The sequence below is a fragment of the Nothobranchius furzeri genome, chromosome 15 (assembly GCF_043380555.1).
Source record: "Nothobranchius furzeri strain GRZ-AD chromosome 15, NfurGRZ-RIMD1, whole genome shotgun sequence".
Classification (NCBI taxonomy): Eukaryota; Metazoa; Chordata; class Actinopteri; order Cyprinodontiformes; family Nothobranchiidae; genus Nothobranchius; species Nothobranchius furzeri.
The window spans coordinates 47,742,591-47,762,270 of record NC_091755.1 but is presented as its reverse complement, the minus strand read 5'-3'; the positions used below and the strand labels follow the sequence as shown (position 1 = coordinate 47,762,270).

The window sequence follows — 19,680 nt, the reverse complement described above, 5'->3', positions numbered from 1 at the left end:
TGCGTTAATGTTTCACCAAGATCTTGCACTGATGGTGGAGTCTGACCGCGGCACAAAGCCTTCTCCAGCACATCCCAAAGATTCTCAACGGGGTTAAGGTCTGGACTCCGTTAATGGAACAACCTGGTCATTCAGGATATTCAGGTAGTCAGCTGACCTCGTTCTTGGAGCACTTCCTGTTGCTGAACCTAGACCTGACCAACTGCAGCAAACCCAGATCATAGCACTGCCACCACAGGCTTGTACAATAGGCACTAGGCATGATGGGTGGATCCCTTCATCTGCCTCTCTTCTTACCCTGATGTACCATCACTGTGGAACAGGGTCCATCTGGACTCATCAGACCAGTTTTAATAATGTTGGACAGTTCTGAACCCAGTTTTAGTCGTTTCTGCATCTCCTTAGATGTTTTCTCTGCTTGATGCCAAAGATCTGACCCTTCTCACACAGAATAACATCTTCTCCGCGACCACCAGATGTGTCTTTTCACATGCTTGTTTAAGAAATGAGAAGCTGCTCATTGCACCAGTTGGGTTGAATAACTTGTTGCAACCCATGCAGCAATTATCCAAAGGGAGGCTCCTACCTGTCTGCTTAGTAAAATCCAGGTAGACATTTTTTTGGCCAGGCAGTGTTTTATTTTTTTCTTCTGAAAACTGACATAATGGGTTGGTTTTCTAGGTGCTGCTTCATGGTCCCAGCGGCGCACCCTGCTGTCAGCTGAAAGCGCCAGCAGCGTTCAAAAGTAGAGCTTCAGCTGCTTCCGGTTTGGGTCTGATCTGAGGTTCTGTTCAGCTCAGAGGGTCACGAGGACCTCAAATCCTCAGAGAACTATTCAGCTTTTGTTTGTTCTCCTGGACTTTTGACAGGAAAATCACCTGATCGCCTCAAGTCCCTAGAATGGTGCTGAGAAGTGTGTGATCAAATATATGTGTGTGTATGTATTTGACACGCGCGCGTGTGTGTGTGTGTGTGTGTGACAGAATTTTCCTGGCTCTTTCAGGTTCGCCTACGTCACCACCCCGTCCCTGACCCACAGACTTGACCCTTACAGGCACATTCTATCCTTAACTTGTTGAATCAGACAGAGGTGATGACACAATCCGCCAACTGAGCGGGGAAGATTGCTTCGCGTAGAGTTGGAATGCGGCCCGTCCGTCAGGTACACGGACAGAACTTTCCAGCGACCTCTGGATCGGTCCGGTGATGAGATAAGGGTCAGACTGAGGGAGGTGGGTTCCGGGACGGAAGACGCGATTAAACCGGAACTTTTCTCATCTTCACATCAGAGGAAGAAGAAAGTTCCTGTTAGCGTTTAGCTAAGGTTAGCATCTCCGTGTCCGGAGCCGAGTTCCGGTCCGACGGACCAAAGTTACAGCAAAGTTCGGTAAGTGTTACCGGACCGGCTGGTGTTTACAGCACGGCCTGAAACTAACGGAAGTGTACTCTGAGTTCGTCTTGGACCAGCACTGTTCGGTTCCGTTCGGACCGAGAACACGGTTCCGTCCGCCCGACAGGCAGCCAGACCCCAGCGGACCATGGCTTTGTTGTTGTTCATCAGCTGTTTTCTCTGAAGTGCCGCTTTGGTCCAGTCGGTTCTGTGAAAGAGAGGTCTAGTAGGTCCCGCTGGGACGCGGACCGGTTCGGTTAGTTTGGGTTCAAATCAGATTTAAAGTGTTAAAGCTTCACTCATTCAATTTCAGAGCTGAATAAGCAACAGCCAGAGTGTGTGTGTGTGTGTGTGTGTGTGTGTGTGTGATGAGTTTTAATAAGAACAGCTGACTTCCATCTGTTTGTGTTTTCAAGCAAAAGTTCAAATAAAAGGAGAAGGGAGTAAACACGTTCACCCACCAGCCATTTTTACTTGTTTCTGATTCTAACGGTCACTCTGAGTGTTTCATGCAGGCCGGACATGAAAATAGTCTCCTACACCTATCTCCTGCTTTAGCTTCTGATGGAAAACAGACGGTGAAACTCTAGGATTAGAAAATCCTGACAGATCTACGTCACACTGTCACTAACATTCATGGACTCACCCGTCCGGACTCACGACGGGGAAGGCTGGTGTTGGTTTAGTCCAGGAAACGGCAGAGAACGTCTCTGCTAGTAGAAGCTAACTGTTAGCATTAGCAACAGCTGAACTCCTCCAGGCTTGTGTTATTTGTGGAGATAAAACATCAACGTTGGAGAGCAAACAAAGTCATTGGTAGAGTCGTGTTGCTGTGTTAGCCAATCAGAGGAGAGATGTCCACATATGAGGAAATGCCGTGTCAAGCTCTTCTCTGGTGTGGCTCACCTCTAGGTCCTGAAACAAGTGCATCCAAGTCTTTTACCCCAGAGATCGACTCACAAGTCATTCATTCTTTCTAGAGACGACTGTGGATGTACTGATTAAACAAGTGGATGTGGTCTTTGAGGGGGGGGGGGGGTAGTCTGTTTGTGCTGCCGTGTGAGTGTATACAGCCTCTATAAACTCTCCACATGTGGAAAACATCTGTCCATCTGCTTTCTGCTAATGTTTGGTTTGTTTTAGAATTATGCGCCAAAAAGGATCTGTTTCATAAAGCCCCAGTTTGTGACATCACAATGATGAAAATAAGCTTATTAGCTCATTTCTTCCTCCGGCTCTTGGAGAGTACAGACGCTTTTTTCTCCTCTCCCTCCCTGCTCCTCCCAAGGCTCTCTGTCCTGTCTGCCTGTGCTCTGCGCTTCTCTGCATTTTTTTATGGAAACTGGAAATTATGAAACATGGATCTGGTCAGTTGGTCTTGGGGCTGGGCGATAGGGCCTCAAATCTATATTGCGATATAATCTGAAGCATGTGCGGTAACGATATATATTGCAATATATTTTTTCCTCTGTTTATATGTCAAAATGACATGCTTTTAAATATCCTCATGTGGCAAATATATGCCTCTTGAGGCATAAAGGCCTCCTCCTCCTCCGCCCACTTCATGCTTGCAGTCTCTGCCATTCTGTTGCCCCAATGTCAGCAGGGTGCACATCTTAGTGACGTCATGTGTTATAGCGATATCGCGGTATTGCGATATAACCAACAATTCTTATCATTACCCAATTTTATATCGTTTCTACCTTATATCGTTTATATTGCCCACCCCTAGTTGGTCTCTCAACGCGATTGACAAAATCTTTTCAACGATGAGACCTGGAGAAGGGGCCCCCGGGTGCCCCTCTGGGACAGAGCCAGCTGGGTGTATCATGGACTCCTGGAAACAGTGGAACTTGATCTGCCTCTCTCAACTGTCTGTAGAGGAAGCTGAAGATGTTTGGATATTCGTGGTGTTGGTGTCGGGATTCCTGCTGTTTGGCCTGAGCGGTTAACTTACATACCGGAAAAATAACGAGCTTTCGAGGAATATTGGCTCAATCCCGGAGCTCAGGGATGGAATGCATCGTGCTGTAAACTCACAAACGCAGATAATTGTCGAGGTGAGTCGTAAGCTTGGAACTTTGGCTGAGATTCGGGCTCTGGCACAGAAGGTGGATTCCATCAAGGAGAGAGTTGACGGATCAGCACAGATTGGAATAGTTTGATAACGTCATTATTGGACCTCGAGGGGTTGAAGACCAACAGAACTCTAAAGGCAGAGGGGAAATGATCTCTGTCTGTACCCAAAATAATTCCCGTTATCTGAATCTGGTGCCCTTGGAACCTGTGAGGCTGAAGTGAAAACTCCCCCCTCAGAAGAAATTAGGAATGCTGCCGTCGCTATGGAAACCCTTTCTCCCTATCCCAGCCTGGACGGGACTGTGACCGGTGAAGGCCGTGGAACCGTATCTGGGAGTCGATGTGCTCTCTAACCCATTATCTCCCTCCCCTGTCCAGACGGAGGTGATGAGCGCTGCTCCATGTGGCTGCACGCACTGAAGTGAGGAGAGTCCCAACCCTACCTCCCCACCTAGTGGACACTTTCTGTCTGAGGTGTTTTTTTGCATAGCAAAGCTGCCCTCTCTGTGGGGGATAACTCTGAAGTGCCTTTTTCCCTCCCCCCGACTCTATCCTCATAAACTCTCTTGGTCTATTACAGTAGCGCGACTCGGGTTGCGAATGACCACAGTCACCAGTTCTTGTCATTTGTCTATGTATGTATGTCTGATCTTGGAATTGTGTGTACTGAAACAACTGAATTTCCCTCTGGGATTAATAAAGTATCTTTGAATTAGAATTCACCCGTTGGTGTGGAGGAGCAGCTACGAGTCCTTCCCAGCTCCCCGGTTCATAGCAGCCAAACTGGGCAATGGGTGGGCGTGGCCAGCAACTGCTTGTTTTCCCTGGAACGGCTCATTCTGGAAGGTACTGAAAGTGTCAGTAATAAACCGCTCTCTCTCCTGTGTGCAGGTGGAACATCAGACTGTGATGTCATCATGTTTCCTTGACAGTCAGCCCCCAGAACTCATTCCAGGTGTGGTTAGAACACACAACGGTTCTTGTGTTCTGACTGGTAAACTGTTGGTTGTCCACCGCCATGAATCTGAGTCATGAGAAGCTGTCGGCACAGCTGAGGCGGAGCTCCAGACTCAGGAAGCTGACGGCCGTTCTGCTCACCGCCTACGCTGTTAAAAAACTGTCTCCGTATGTTTGGAAGGGACTACAGGTGAGACGGCTCGCACGCATTGTCTGTATATGAGGAGGTAGCTACAGGTGGGACTAGATCCAGGTAAACATGGACGTGCTTGTTTTTCCAGAGGTGTGCAGCAGGTAGGCGGAGCGGTGGAGCTGAGGCACCTGAGGAAGTGGTCAGCTGCTTGGATGACGGTGAAAAGAAGAAACCAAAGAAGAAAGTCAACATGTGAGCTTGTGATACCTGACTGTGACACCTGGTCACCTGACTCCTCCATGTCTTCACCTGTGCTGTGTACTTGTCCGTAGATCTCCAGCTGTCAACAGGGATTTCATCCTAAGACTTTCTCGCCTGTTAAAGCTCCTGTTTCCACGGTTACTGTGTCCAGAGGTCAGCCTGCTCGCCCTGCACTCCGTGACCCTGATGTCCCGGACCTTCCTGTCCATCTATGTTGCTTCGCTGGACGGTCTGCACTTGTTTAGATCTTTTGAACTTAATCCCTGCCGTCACATTTCTGTTTACTATCTAGCATGCCTGTTTGTGGCCATTAAACCGAGTGGCGGTGTAGGTCCCCAGTCCATCACAGGTGCGCTTCGTATCCGCTGAGTGGGTCGAAATGGGCCGGCGTGTTCAGAAGAGTGTTTCCACCGCGAGTTGGACTCTCCCTACGCAGGCAGGGTTAAGCGTAAAATCGCACCGCGGCGTCATGCTAGTGAGATGATGACCACGACCCAACATGGAGTCCAGACCGCGTCTTGGTTTCGTCTCTACACAAACCTTACCACAGCGCTCAAGGCCAGGCTTCGTGTGGCGAAGAGAAAAACTTCAAGACAAAATCTTTTGGTTTGGACCTTCAGGGCAGAAGTGGAATCTCAGCTTTGTGCAGCTAAGATGAAGACGGCGGTACCGGATGGTGAGTGACTTCATGCCGTGGTGAAACTCAGTTTCAGGTTGGCTGTTATACAGATTTTCCTTCTGGGACCATTAATGAGTAACCAGCATCCCCTGAAACAGAAAACCTCAAAAAAGGTGAAAAATTTGACTTTTCCTTTATAATCTGCATCATAATATCCAGTGACTAAAAAAATAAAGATGATAATTAATAGTGATGCACCGATATGAATTATTTGGGCCAATACCGATATTAATATCACTGTTATGGCCGATAATCGATATTTGCTGATACTGATTTATGCTTCTGAAATCAGCAAATTTTGTATTCACTGAAATTATGCAAGCTGAATTTTTGAATGTTTTGCTTTACTTCTATAAAGTGGAATTTGCAATATATTATACACACACACACACACCACACACACCACACCACACACACCACACCACACACACGTATGCTTCTGAGATGATTACCATCACTGTCACAGGACTAATCAAGAAGAAAATATCATTTCTATAGCGCCTCAAGACAAAAATCACGAGGCGCTTCACAAAAACAAAAAATGTAAAAAGAATTTAGAAAATGATTAAAATTATATTTAAAATGAGCAAAAAGAGACAATTGTGATTAAAAATGTTAAGAGAGAGAGAGAGTGAACAGGAAAGAGGGAAACCAGTGGATCCTGAGGAAGGTGGAATAGGTGGGGAGAGCAGAATAAAGAGAGAGAGGTGAAGAAGGTCATACAAAAGCCAGCTTGAACAAGTGAGTCTTCAGCTGCTTTTTAAAGGAGACCACTGAGTCCACTGATCTCAGGCTCAGGGGGAGAGAGGTCCAGAGTCTGGGGGCCACAGCAGCAGATGATCTGTCACCTTTGACCTTTAGCCTGGTGCTGCACAACCAGTAGGCTTTGATCACTGGACCTCAGGGACCTGCTGGGGGTGTAGGGACTAAGAAGATCACCAATGTAAGATGGTGCTTGTCCATGTAAGGCCCTATAGACCAGAACCAGGATCTTGAAATGAACCCTGAAGTTGACTGGCAGCCAGTGAAGCTGGAGGAGAAGCGGGGTGATGTGGGTGTGTTTGGAGGACTTGGTCAGAAGCCGAGCACAGGCGTTCTGAACCACCTGTAGACGGTTCAGGGAGGTTCTGCTCAGACACGTGAAAATAGAGTTACAGTAGTCTAAGCGTGAGGAGATGAAGGTGTGGAGAACTGTCTCAAGTTCAGAGCGGGACAGAATGGGACTCAGCTTAGCAACGTTCCTGAGATGGAAGAAGGAAGAGCGAACGAGAGAACTGACATGAGAATCCAGGGTGAGAGCTGGGTCAAAGGTCACACCAAGATTCCTGACAGAGGGTTTGGTGTGAGTAGCAAGCTGACCAAGAGAGTCTCTGACTTTGGGAACCAGCTTGTCTGGGGCACAGATGAGGATCTCAGTCTTATCTTCATTCAGCTGAAGAAAGCTCCCACCATCCAGGTTCTGATAGAGTCTAAGCAGGTGTGTAACAGCTGCAGCTTAGACATCTCATGGGGCTTAAAGGAGATTTACAGTTGGATGTCATCTGCGTAAAGATGGTAGGAGATTCCTTTGAAGGAGTTCAGGATGTGCTGAAGAGGAAGCAGATAGAGGAGGAAGCACAGAGGCCCCAGCACACAACCTTGTGGGACACCATGGGTAAGGGAGGTGGTGGAGGACCTAAACTTGGAGACGGCCACAGAAAAGGAGCGCTCAGAAAGATAAGAGAACCACTCCAGAGCAGTTCCTGATAAACAGGAAACGGGAACTGGTGTAAACAATTACTAACCTTACCCTCTGAAACTGTTTCAGTTACGGTTTTACTTATCGGACCAATACCGATATCGATGCCGATATATCGTGCATCCCTAATTATTAACAGATTTTCCAGGAAATTCGTCACTGGCTCCTAAACCACGTGAGCAGTCGAACAACAGAGATGCTGGCGGCTCCAGACCAAACATCTGCTGAATATCCAACCAGAAACTTCCTTTATTCCCGTTAAAATGAGAAACTTTATGCTGCGTGGTGACATTTATAATAACTCGTGTGTTTCTCCCTTTAGATGGCTGTTTTGAAGCGACGCCACCAATGGTTGTTGGTGCAAAGCTACGTCTCGCTCAGAACGACGGATTTGCCGCCCCGCTGTGGAAGCTGGCGTCCAACAGCTGCTGCTTCTGTCTTCTTCAGCTTCTATTGTTGTTCTACTTGCATTTATTCATTCAGTTTTCCATTCATGTTCTCACCACCTGTAAATAGTCTGCTGTAGTATTGTTACACAGCATTTCCAAGTTGTGGTAAATTAGATTTTTACAACATAAAATTCTTTTAATGTTTAACTTTTATTCTACTTGTGAGTTTTTATTGCCGTTAAACAAATTCCCTCGCTGAGGGACGATAAAAGGAATTTCCCCTCTATCGACCTAATGTTTATATGGAACGCCGAGATTCCAGCGACTTCAAACCAACGTTTGTTTCACAATCTGCTCAAGCAGAAGTAAAACGGAAGGTTCTTCAAATCATCCTTTTGTTTTGATAGTTGCATTATTAATAATTTCAAATGAATTGAATGCTTATTTTATTTTATTTTATTTTGAACGGCGTTAGAGGAAATGCACAAAAACATGTTTAATTGAACAACTTTTATTTTGAAAACACTGTAAGGCGCTGCCGGCTGGGCAGTGGCGTCGGGTTACAGCGGCTTTCCAGAACAGGAACAGGCCGCCCAAGGACGCCGTTGAGGACAGGCAAAAGCTGTTGTGACATTTCCGATTTGTGACGCCTGTTAACATAAATCTAGAGGCAACCGTCTTCGTACGCCTGCAAACCACTACAGTGAAGTTCAGGCAACAATAAAAAAAACTATGAGAATATTGATTTGATCTGATCGTTATTTGACAGGAACGTTGCTGTCCAGCATAGTACAAGATGTAGCGTTGGCTAGTGCTAACACACAACTCCCGTTTTCCTACAAAAACAAAATACAGAAAAACCAGAATTACCAAAAAAGTTGTCCTACTCAGCAGCAACAACATTAAAACAACAAAAACAGAGTTTAAAGTAAGATGTCCAATACTAAATCAAAACCACACAAACATATAATTAAAAAAGTTAAAGAGCAAGTTGCTCCCTAATGAACTTTTTTTGCTGATGAACTTTAAACGAGTTATCTAATAGTGCCATGGACGTGTAGTCATGAATCTAGCATTTTAGTGCATCTTTTAAAAAAAAGGTCATTATTGCGCCCTGTTTAGGTTAAAACTTGGCAGTACTTTTATTTTAAATCAGCCGTTGCTGATGGCTCAGAAGTACCCAGTGACGTTCCCAGCACGCGGCTGTGCTGCAGCTCAGTCTCGGCCACTGGTTTGTCACTGCTGTCAGCTCAGCGCCACGCTCTCGGTCGATGCGCCAGGCGATGCCTCCTTGTGTTGCGTTTTTCTAATTCAATTCACTTCAATTACATTTTATTTATAAAGCGCCAAATCACGACAAAAGTCGTCTCATGGACCTTCACATAATAAACATTCCAATACGGGTCAGTTCATTCAGCCAAACAGAAAAAAGTTTCCTATATAAGTAACCCAGCAGGTCGCATCGAGTCACTGACTCGTGTCAGAGTCTTTACAGCAATCCTCATACTAATCAAGCATGCAGCGACAGTGGAGAGGAAAACTCCCTTTTAACAGGAAGAAACCTCCAGAGGATCCTGGCTCAGTATAAGCAGCCATCCTCCACGACTCACTGGGGATGGAGAAGACAGCACACACACACACACACACACACACACACACGCACGCACGCACGCACACGCACACACACACACAACATACAGGTGCTGGCCAGTAAATTAGAATATCATCAAAAGGTTGAAAATATTTCAGTAATTCCATTCAAAACGTGAAACTTGTACATTATATTCATGCAATGCACACAGACCAATGTATTTCCAATGTTCATTACATTTAAATTTGATATTCATAAGTGACAACTAATGAAAACTCCAAATTTGGTATCTCAAAAAATTAGAATATTCTGAAAAGGCTGAATATAGAAGACACCTGCTGCCACTCTAATCAGCTGATTTACTCAAAACACCTGCAAAGGCCTTTAAAAGGTCCCTCAGTCTTGTTTTGAAGGCACCACAATCATGGGGAAGACTTCTGACTTAACAGCTGTCCAAAAGACAATCATTGACACCTTGCACAAGGAGGGCAAGACACAAAAGGTGATTGCTAAAGAAGCTGGCTGTTCGCAGAGCTCTGTGTCCAAGCACATTAACAGACAGGCGAAGGGACGGAAAAAATGTGGTAGAAAAAAGTGTACAAGCTCTAGGGATAACCGCACCCTGCAGAGAATTGTGACGACAAACCCATTCAAAAATGTGGGGGAGATCCACAAAGAGTGGACTGCAGCTGGAGTCAGCGCTTCAAGAACCACCACGAGGAGACTCATGAAAGACATGGGATTCAGGTGTCGCATTCCATGTGTCAAGCCACTCTTGAACATGAAACAGCGCAAGAAGCGTCTCGCCTGGGCCAAGGACAAAAAGGACTGGACTGATGCTGAGTGGTCCAAAGTTATGTTTTCTGATGAAAGCAAGTTCTGCATTTCCTTTGGAAATCAAGGACCCAGAGTCTGGAGGAAGAGCGGAGAAGCACAGAATCCACGTTGCATGAGGTCCAGTGTAAAGTTTCCACCGTCAGTGATGGTGTGGGGTGCCATGTCATCTGCCGGTGTTGGCCCACTCTGTTTCCTGAGGTCCAGGGTCAATGCAGCCGTCTACCAGGAAGTTTTAGAGCACTTCATGCTTCCTGCTGCTGACCAACTTTATGGGGATGCAGACTTCACCTTTCAACAGGACTTGGCACCTGCACACAGTGCCAAAACCACCAGCACCTGGTTCAAGGACCATGGTATCCCTGTCCTTGATTGGCCAGCAAACTCGCCTGACCTTAACCCCATAGAAAATCTATGGGGTATTGTGAAGCGGAGGATGCAATACGCTAGACCCAACAATGCAGAGGAGCTGAAGACGACTATCAGAGCAACCTGGGCTCTCATAACACCTGAGCAGTGCCACAGACTGATCGAGTCCATGCCACGCCGCATTACTGCAGTTATTGAGGCAAAAGGAGCCCCGACTAAGTATTGAGTGCTATACATGCACATTCTTTTCATGTTCATTCTTTTCAGTTGGCCAACATTAGAGAAACAAACATTTTTTCATTGGCCTTTAGAATATTCTAATTTTCTGAGATACCAGATTTGATGTTTTCATTGGTTGTCACCTATAAATATCAAAATTAAACGTAATAAACATCGGAAATACATTGGTCTGTGTGCATTGCATGAATATAATGTACAAGTTTCACGTTTTGAATGGAATTACTGAAATATTTTCAACCTTTTGATGATATTCTAATTTACTGGCCAGCACCTGTATATACCAAGTCATGTTTCTATGGTTACATTGTGATTTCTTAGTAAATATTCTATTTGGTGAGAGATAAACTTTATTGTATTTATCCTAGAGGATCTATAATTAAACGGGTAAACTAGTAGTAGCACATCCAATGTCAAAAAGAGTAAAAAGTTATTATCAGGAGAGGGAGAATGTTTAAGTGGTTAGCAGCAGTGTGCTAGTCGATGGCCCCCTCCATGAGGCCACCACAGCTCAGGAGAACATCGTTGTAGCTTCTTCTGGGGAGAAAAACACAGAGAAAATAAAGTTAACAGCTGAAATAGCAGAAAATAATACAGTTAAAGAGCAGATTGTAGAAGAAAGCAGTAGAGTGTGAAAAGTGGTCAGTGTGTCCTCCAGCAGTCTAAGCCTATAGCAGCATAACTACAGAGATAACTCTGGATAACCTAGCCTCTTAGATGGAGGCATGTTGGAGGCAGGGCAAGGGATAACAGGATGCAAAGGTGGCATAAGGCTCTGGTAGGGGGTGACTTTCTCTTTAAGAAAATGCATGCTCAGGTCTTGGCTTCCTCGTGCATCGGTGCTGTTAGGGTGCAAGCTTTGGTTGAGTCGGTGTTGAGTCCAGCGTTGCTCCATCGCATGTGTTTGGCGGCTTGTAGCCATAAACAGCATCTATGGTGTCGCACCACCACCAAGCGCTTCAGCTGAATCCACTGCAGCCGTTCTTGTTCTAAACGTTTCTAAGCTCCGCCCAACACTGTTCTGATGTGCGTTTGGAATTCTCTGTATAAACTTTGACCTTTCTCACTAATTCACCAAGCTCAGCCCAACTTAGGCCATCGCTGACAGCTTAGGGTCTGGCCTCTTGACAGCACTCAGACGCTTATGCTCAGTGTTTGTTGCAAAAAGTGATATTTTTCTATCCTTCAATCAATATTCTGTATTGCGTGTCGCCATTGGCTCTTCCCCAACTGGACTTTTCTTTGTCTGCTGGACCCAAAACAGAAGAGGGCACAGGAACGAGGTCGCCAGGGGTCGGTTGTTTGGTCCGATTTCACCGTGCTGACAAAGTAGAGCTCAACCCACCGAACCACTCAGTGGAAACGAGACTCACGCTTTGAGACAGTTCGGTCTCCAGTAAACATCCCATGCATCAACGCATTCTTGCTTGCAGGGGTTATTCAATGAAAATTGCACGTATTTGTTGTTTATTGTTCGCAGCACTTGGCCAGTGTTTGTTCGGGATCTGATTTATGGTTCCTGGAACTGAAATCTTATAAACTGAGGCTTTGGCGCTCAGATGCAGCAGCGTGTATTCTGGTTTTGTATTCTTTGCTCTTCTGGGTTTTTGCTTGCACGGTTCTGAATATGTGACTTGATGTCTCAGGTGTAATAGTCAGGTGCATCGTTCAGAAGGATCCGCGTGCCTTTGTGCTGCAGCTGTCAAAGTGGCTTCTCGTCGCAGTTCCCGCAACCTTCATCAACAGCGCCATCAGGTTTTTGGAGGGCCAGCTGACTCTCAGGTTCAGGAGCCGATTGGTCAACCACGCCTACCAGCTGTACTTCACCAACCAGGTAACTCCTCGTGCACCAGACGGTCTGGATGTTGTAATGTTTGATATGTCCATCTCCTGTCCCTCCGTCAAAGCTCTGAGGTAAGATTCCTCTCAGGGTTTTTATAGCACAACCGTTCCAGTAGCAGACCAGGGAGAACTGGTGCTGGGAACAGGGGCGCCTCCAGAAAATGTTGATAGGGGTGGCCAGACGGGGTGGCACACCAAACTGGTCCTTGTGGTAACTGTGGGAGAGTTCAGCTGGTGGCGATGTATTGCTTTGCTCCTTTATTTGTTTGTATTTTTTTAAACAGTACGTATCAAAAACGTTTTACTTAAGTTTTACAAACACAAACAATTCAGAAAAATAAATTTCAGTTATTTAAAATTTTATTTTAAAAATAATTTTTCAGTTTAACTCACCTGTTGCTGTGTTCACAAAAAGCTACGGAGATAAAAACTGTTTTAAATGGTGAGCAGCAGAAACGTGTATTTTTAAGTCTGATTATACTAATGAATTGTATTATTTTAATTTTAGGTTACAATTTTGTCTTGAATAAGTAAGATCGATTTATGGTTTGAGTGAACATTAATATTAATATTAATTTGCTATCTCTGGGTTCTATTTTTACGAAACAGGGATGTTCTTTTCATCTGTATGCAGACGACACCCAGGTTTATATTCCCGTTAAACATGGCTTACCCAATTCCTTAGATCCTCTTCTAAACTGCCTCGATGAGGTTAAAAGCTGGATGTCTGCAAATTTTTTACATTTTAATAATGACAAGACTGAGGTCATGCTTTTTAGTCCTAGTGTGTCCAGTGGGCCACGTTCTGCTGACCTTGGTCCACTGGCCCTATTTTTGAAACCTGTAGCGACCAGTCTGGGAGTCCGGCTTGACAGCGATCTGCTTCTGGAAAAGCAAATCAGTGCCGTCACCAAAGCCAGTTTTTATCAGTTAAGGAGGATCGCCAAGGTCAAGCGTCTGCTCTCAAGTCATGACTTGGAGACGGTGATTCACGCGTTTATTACATCACGCCTTGACTATTGCAACGCTCTGTACCTTGGTCTTCCTCAGTCTCACCTCTCCCGTCTTCAAATGGTTCAAAATGCAGCAGCACGCCTGTTGACGGGTTCGAGAAAGAGGGAGCACATCACCCCAAGTTTAGCTTGGCTGCACTGGCTGCCTGTGGATTTTAGGGTCCAGTACAAGGTTCTTTTACTGGCTTTTAAAGCCGTACATGGCCTTGCTCCGCAGTATCTGTGTGAACTTTTAGTTGCTCGCTCCCCATCTCGGTCACTGAGGTCAGCCGACCAGTTTCTCCTGGAGGTGCCGAGAACAAAGAGAAAGCTCCGGGGTGATAGAGCTTTCTCAGTAGCAGCTCCAAGGTTGTGGAATGCACTCCCAATCCAGATTAGGATGGTTTCATCACTGTCGGGTTTTAAATCACTTTTAAAGACTCATCTGTTCTCAGCTGCTTTTAATTCAGTTTGAGAATGCATCTGTTTTTAGTGGCTTTTATGTCAGGTTGATATGTTTGTTTTATCATGATTTTACTTTGTGATGAACTTTTTATCTTGTTTTTAGAATTTTTAGGGAACTTCTGTTCTTTTTGGCTTGTTAAGCACTTTAGTCAGCTTTTATGCTGTTGTAAAGTGCTTTATAAATAAAGTTGACTTGACTTAATATGATTTATTAATACTGCCTTTTGCTGGGGGGGCCAGCAATTTTCTAGGGGTGGCCATGGCCACCCCTGGCCACCCCTCGGGGGCGCCATTGGCTGGGAAGACTTAGAACTTGAAACCAGCTGACGGAAAACCGCTTGTTTCAACAGACCTATTACCGCGTCAGCAACATGGATGGACGTCTGTCTAATCCCGATCAGTCCCTGACGGAGGACATCGTGGTGTTTTCAGCCTCCATTGCTCACCTGTACTCCAACCTGACCAAACCCATCCTGGATGTGGTAGTCACCTGCTACACGCTGCTGCGCACCGCCCACTCTAAAGGTACACACCGCGTCAGGTGACACACTTGATATGTTCACATGGTCTGATGTTGTCCTGCCGCCTCCTCCTCCTCCTGCAGGAGCCAACACCACGTGGCCTGCTGCCATTGCTGGCCTGGTGGTGGTGCTCACCGCTAAAGTCCTCCGCTCCTGCTCGCCACACTTTGGGACGCTGGTGGCTGAGGAGGCTAAGAGGAAAGGAGACTTGAGGTACATGCACTCACGGATAATCACCAACTCTGAGGAGATCGCCTTCTACGGGGGACACAGGGTGAGCACACTCTGCTGGGTCATCTGAATCTCAAAAGGACACGGTCTCTATTGTTCCTGCATGTGTGTGTGTGTGTGTGTGTGATTTACAGGTGGAGTTGGCTCAGCTACAGAAGAGCTACTCAGCCCTGTCCTCCCAGATCCGTCAGATCCTGCGGAAGCGTCTCTGGTACATCATGCTAGAACAGTTCCTCATGAAGTACGTGTGGAGTGCCTCTGGCCTGGTGATGGTCGCTTTGCCCATCATCACTGCCACAGGATACTCTAAGAGCGGTAAATGGACTCCCAGGCCAGTTGCAGTAGATGTGGTGCTCCAGCACACAGCTGTGTAACCTCTGACCCGTGATGTGTGCAGACTCCGAGGAGGTGAAGCAGGCAGCGATGGAGATGAAGGAGGAGGAGCTTGTGAGTGAGCGCACGCAGGCCTTCACCACGGCCAGGAACCTGCTGAACGCCGCAGCTGATGCTGTGGAGAGGATCATGAGCTCCTACAAAGAGGTGAGTTGACCACACGCTCTCCCTTCTCCTTTGCCCGATTCGTCCTCTTTCTCTAACGCTCGTCTCCTTGTGGAGTTAGATGACCTCAGGTGACCCTTCCTGTGCAGGTGACTGAGCTAGCAGGTTACACCTCCCGGGTGTCTGAGATGCTGGACGTATTTGAAGATGTGAACCAGGGCGTCTATCGTCGATCTGTGGAGAGGGATGAGGAGCCGGCAGCAGGAGGAGGAGGTGGAGGAGCAACGGTTCGACACGGGCAGAGAGTCTGTGGTCCTCTGGAGATCAGAGGTGAGTACTAGAAGCTGGTTTTCACCCTGCTGTGGTCGTTGTTTAGTCCTTTTAGTGCCTCTTACCTAGATGTTAAATTCTACTTAAAACCGGCGTTCTTGCACCATCTTCAGGGTAAAACTCGGCACCGCATTCATTTGGAATCAGCTGACGGCTAAGAGGTATCCAGTAAGTTGCCGGTACCGTGTTCGGCGGCTGCAATGGACTTCAGCTGAGTCTCGGCCACGCCTCCAGCTGATTCGGCCAATCACGCGGCGATACGAAACAATACAGCTCAGAGCTGTCCTCCTTGTCTTCTAGTGAACGAGGTGGAGAGAAAGTCCTCTAGTGTGCTGCTGTTTCTCTCTACGCTCCTCTGACCGAGCGGTTCAACTGAGCGTGCATGTGTGTGTGTGTGTGTGTGTGTGTGTGTGTGTGTGTGTGTGTGTGTGTGTGTGTGTGTGTGTGTGTTTGCGGCAGGTTTCTCTGATGGAAATATGAAATGAAATGGTTTCTGCTTGCTGCCTTGTGCAGCCCAGCGGTCCTGAGTGCTTAGTCAGGTTTCCTCAGAGGGGCTCTTAGTCAGCTTCTGATTGGACGTACAAGTACAAAGGGTTAAGAAGCGCCACAGCCACTTCCTGTTTCCCTCTGAGGACTGGAGATCCAAAACACAGGAAGTAGAACCACTGGTCCTTCTTTCTGCAGGTCAGGTGGTCAGTGTGGAGAAGGGCATTCGTTGTGACAATCTGCCGATCATCACACCCACAGGTGACATGGTGGTGTCCAGCCTCAGCATTCAGGTAAAAACACACACACAGCCCAACGTGATCTGAAAAATGACATCACTTTGCTCTGAGCCAATGGAAGTGGGGCATGAGTAGACAGCCTTCTGTGTGTTTGAATCCAAATCTCAGTTTCTCCACGGAGCAGTAGCTGTTTGGTCCAGAAGGTCCAGGTGGAATCCAGGAGGTTCTGCAGCTCCATCCTGACTCCTTTCATTAGGACCCTCAGATTCGGTCCAGAACCTTCTGCTTGGATCGTAGCGCCAGAACCTGCTAACCTGCGTTGTTGTTCCTCAGGTGGACGACGGCATGCACGTGCTGATCACCGGTCCAAACGGCTGTGGGAAAAGCTCCCTGTTCCGGATCCTGAGTGGACTGTGGCCCGTTTATGAAGGAGTTCTGTACCGACCAGAACCACATCACATGTTCTACATCCCTCAGAGGTACTTTTACTGCAGTACTGCTGTTGGTCCAGAACATATAATGCTCTACCTACTGAGCCACAACCCTCTTTATAAGTACTACTTAGTAAGTACTATCTCTAGTACACCGGTGTATTCCACAGCAAACTGTACTACACCAGTGTATTGTATAGTAACCTGTAGTACACTGATATAGTCCATAGTAACCTGTAGTACACTGATGTAGTCCATAGTAACCTGTAGTACACTGATATAGTCCATAGTAAACTGTAGTACACTGATATAGTCCATAGTAACCTGTAGTACACTGATATAGTCCATAGTAACCTGTAGTACACTGATATAGTCCATAGTAAACTGTAGTACACTGATGTAGTCCATAGTAACCTGTAGTACACTGATATAGTCCATAGTAACCTGTAGTACATCGGTGTAGTCTGTAGTAGTACCCTATAGTACTGACCAGGTACACGCTCCACAGGCCCTACATGTCAGAGGGGACGCTCAGAGACCAGGTGATCTACCCAGACTCTGTGGAGGACATGTCTCAGAAGGGGATCACAGACTCACATCTGGAGGAGATCCTTCGTACCGTTCATCTTCTCTACATCCTGGAACGGGAAGGAGGTCTGTCTGAGTCACGTTGGGTTCTTCTGCAACAACATGAAGTACTAAAACATGGAGCAGACCTGCTGTAGCCCTGAGACAGCGGTGATGTAGTAGTGATGTAGTAGTACCAATGGAACTTGGTGTCTCATCAGGTTGGGAGTCCATCAGCGACTGGAAGGATGTCCTGTCTGGAGGAGAGAAGCAGAGGATGGGGATGGCTCGCATGTTCTACCACCGGTAACGTTACTGACGGATGTCTCACTTGGTGTTCATGTCCAACGATAAAAAACAAAGTTCCATCAGCTGATCCCAGATCAGCACCTGAACCACACCTCACCTGGCTGTTTTCATGCTCCTCCCACTTGTAAGTAGCTCCATGTTCAGGTGCTCGATGTGCTTCATCAGCTGGATGAGTGTGACTAGCTGGCTCCGCCTTTTCCCTCACCAGCTCTGCCCACATGACCTACCACTGATAATTTAGGACAGCAATCTGATTGGCTGATTAACTCTCTCTCTCTCTCTGTTGTGTGATTGTCTCATTCAGGCCGCGGTACGCCCTCCTGGATGAGTGCACCAGTGCTGTTAGTATCGACGTGGAGGGGAAAATCTTCCAGGCAGCAAAGGATGCTGGGATTTCTCTTCTATCAATTACACACAGACCCTCCCTCTGGTCAGTAGACACGCTCTGGTGGCTCAGGTGGTTTTGGTCTCCAGGCCACGATTCCACGGGTCATTAAAGTCAAACAGATTTACTGATATTTAGAAAGACGAAGCCTGCGACTGAATAGAAACGTTGCCGTGGTGCTAACACGAAGGGTTAAACCGATGATGTGACTCTGCCTGTAGCCTGCAGGGGGCAGCAGAGCTCCAAGCGGCTGGGGGATGATCTCCGTCTTCTGTTTCTGACAGGAAGTACCACTCTCACCTGCTGCAGTTTGATGGAGAAGGAGGATGGAAGTTTGAAACTCTGGATGCCTCCACGCGCTTGTCCCTACAGGTAGCGTCATGGTGGCCTGTGATTGGCTGGTTTTCTGCTGAGGTCACGACCTTTTCAAATGAAACACATAGGGTTTGATTCAGAATGTGTAAATAAAACAACAGTAAAGAGAGCTGAACATTCAGAAGAGGGAGAAACAGCTGGTTGTTGAAAGAGAAATATATTCTGTTTTATTGTGTGTGTGTGTGTGTGTGTGTGTGTGTGTGTGTGTGTGTGTGTGTGTGTGTGTGTGTGTGTGTGTGTGTGTGTGTGTGTGTGTGTGTGTGTGTGTGTGTTCAGGAGGAGAAACAGCGTCTGGAGAATCAGCTGTTGGGGATCCCGAAGATGCAGCATCGTCTGAGCGAGCTGCGAGTCCTGCTCGGTGAGGCGGATCCAGAGAGCGAAGATGAGACGGATACAAGATTAGATGGACACACACATTAAATACATCACGGAGATGTGTGTGTGTGTGTGTGTGTGTGTGTGTGTGTGTGTGTGTGTGTGTGTGTGTGTGTGTGTGTGTGTGTGTGTGAGAGAGAGAGAGAGAGAAGGTCCTTACAATTCTGGTGTTGGAAGGTTGATCACATGACTGACACGCGTTTTTAAATCTCTTCCTTTTTAGAGGAAGAACTTTTACCTTTTACTTCCTGCCCTGATTGGTCGAGGAGTCAGACGGCGACCATCACATAGGAGAACATGTTAGTGGACAGACTTTAATGATCGGAGTAACAGATGAGGTTTTAACCCAGTGGGTTCCAGAGTCCGGGCGTTCTCAGCACCAGTTCCTGTACAGAAAACCCACTCGTGTCTCATTGTGGAACCTCTTTGGACTAACAGAGTCCAACAACAAATCAGGAATTCTGAGTTCATTTAAAATTTTAACGTTTAATTTAATTCAGATGAAAAAAACCTCAATTTTATTGTTGAAAATGGAATTAGTGAAACAGATCCAAGCTCACTGTCCTCTTCCTGCTGATGTGATTAAAGCGTTGTTCATAAACATACTCTGGTCTTTTGTCGCCACCAGCTGGCGTTTACAAATCCTGTGTGAAACCGTAGATGCTGCTCGGCCTTGTGAAGGGCGTTCACAAACACCGGCTGTGAGACGGCTGATGTTCAGACATCAGTCTACAGGAAGACCAACCAGTGCTTAGGGAACCAGGTAAACCAGTTAATACCAGCTTATGAACGTTAATATCCAATCAGAGGACCTTGTTTAACATTCAGCATTCTCAGGATGCTTTCTCACCAGGCGAGGATGTCATGTAACTAAGTACAAATACATAGTTACCTTACTTAAGTACAAATGTTCATTAATTATCTATTAGCCAACTTTTTACTGCAACTCCTTAAATTCTAAAAATAGCCCCATTACT

At 46.5% G+C, this 19,680-nt stretch overlaps 1 protein-coding gene across 3 annotated transcripts; it reads left to right on the top strand.

The window, feature by feature from the left end:
* Positions 1 to 253: 253 nt before the first annotated feature.
* abcd1 (ATP-binding cassette, sub-family D (ALD), member 1) lies at positions 254 to 19,306 on the top strand. 3 transcript variants are annotated; one of them, XM_015968775.3, is made up of 17 exons: positions 254 to 1,162; positions 4,361 to 4,616; positions 4,708 to 4,811; positions 4,892 to 5,049; positions 12,304 to 12,491; positions 14,307 to 14,481; positions 14,561 to 14,751; positions 14,843 to 15,023; positions 15,106 to 15,248; positions 15,356 to 15,536; positions 16,221 to 16,315; positions 16,595 to 16,740; positions 17,201 to 17,346; positions 17,481 to 17,565; positions 17,873 to 17,998; positions 18,238 to 18,325; positions 18,605 to 19,306. In XM_015968775.3, exons 2-17 carry the CDS (start codon positions 4,488 to 4,490, stop codon positions 18,746 to 18,748), a joined length of 2,280 nt encoding a protein of 759 aa, XP_015824261.1. In that variant the 5' UTR covers positions 254 to 1,162; positions 4,361 to 4,487; the 3' UTR covers positions 18,749 to 19,306. The 3 variants fall into 3 exon arrangements, with proteins under 3 accessions (XP_015824261.1, XP_054602192.1, XP_015824260.1); XM_054746217.2 differs by having other exon boundaries at positions 254 to 1,232; XM_015968774.3 differs by having other exon boundaries at positions 254 to 1,387.
* Positions 19,307 to 19,680: the final 374 nt, after the last annotated feature.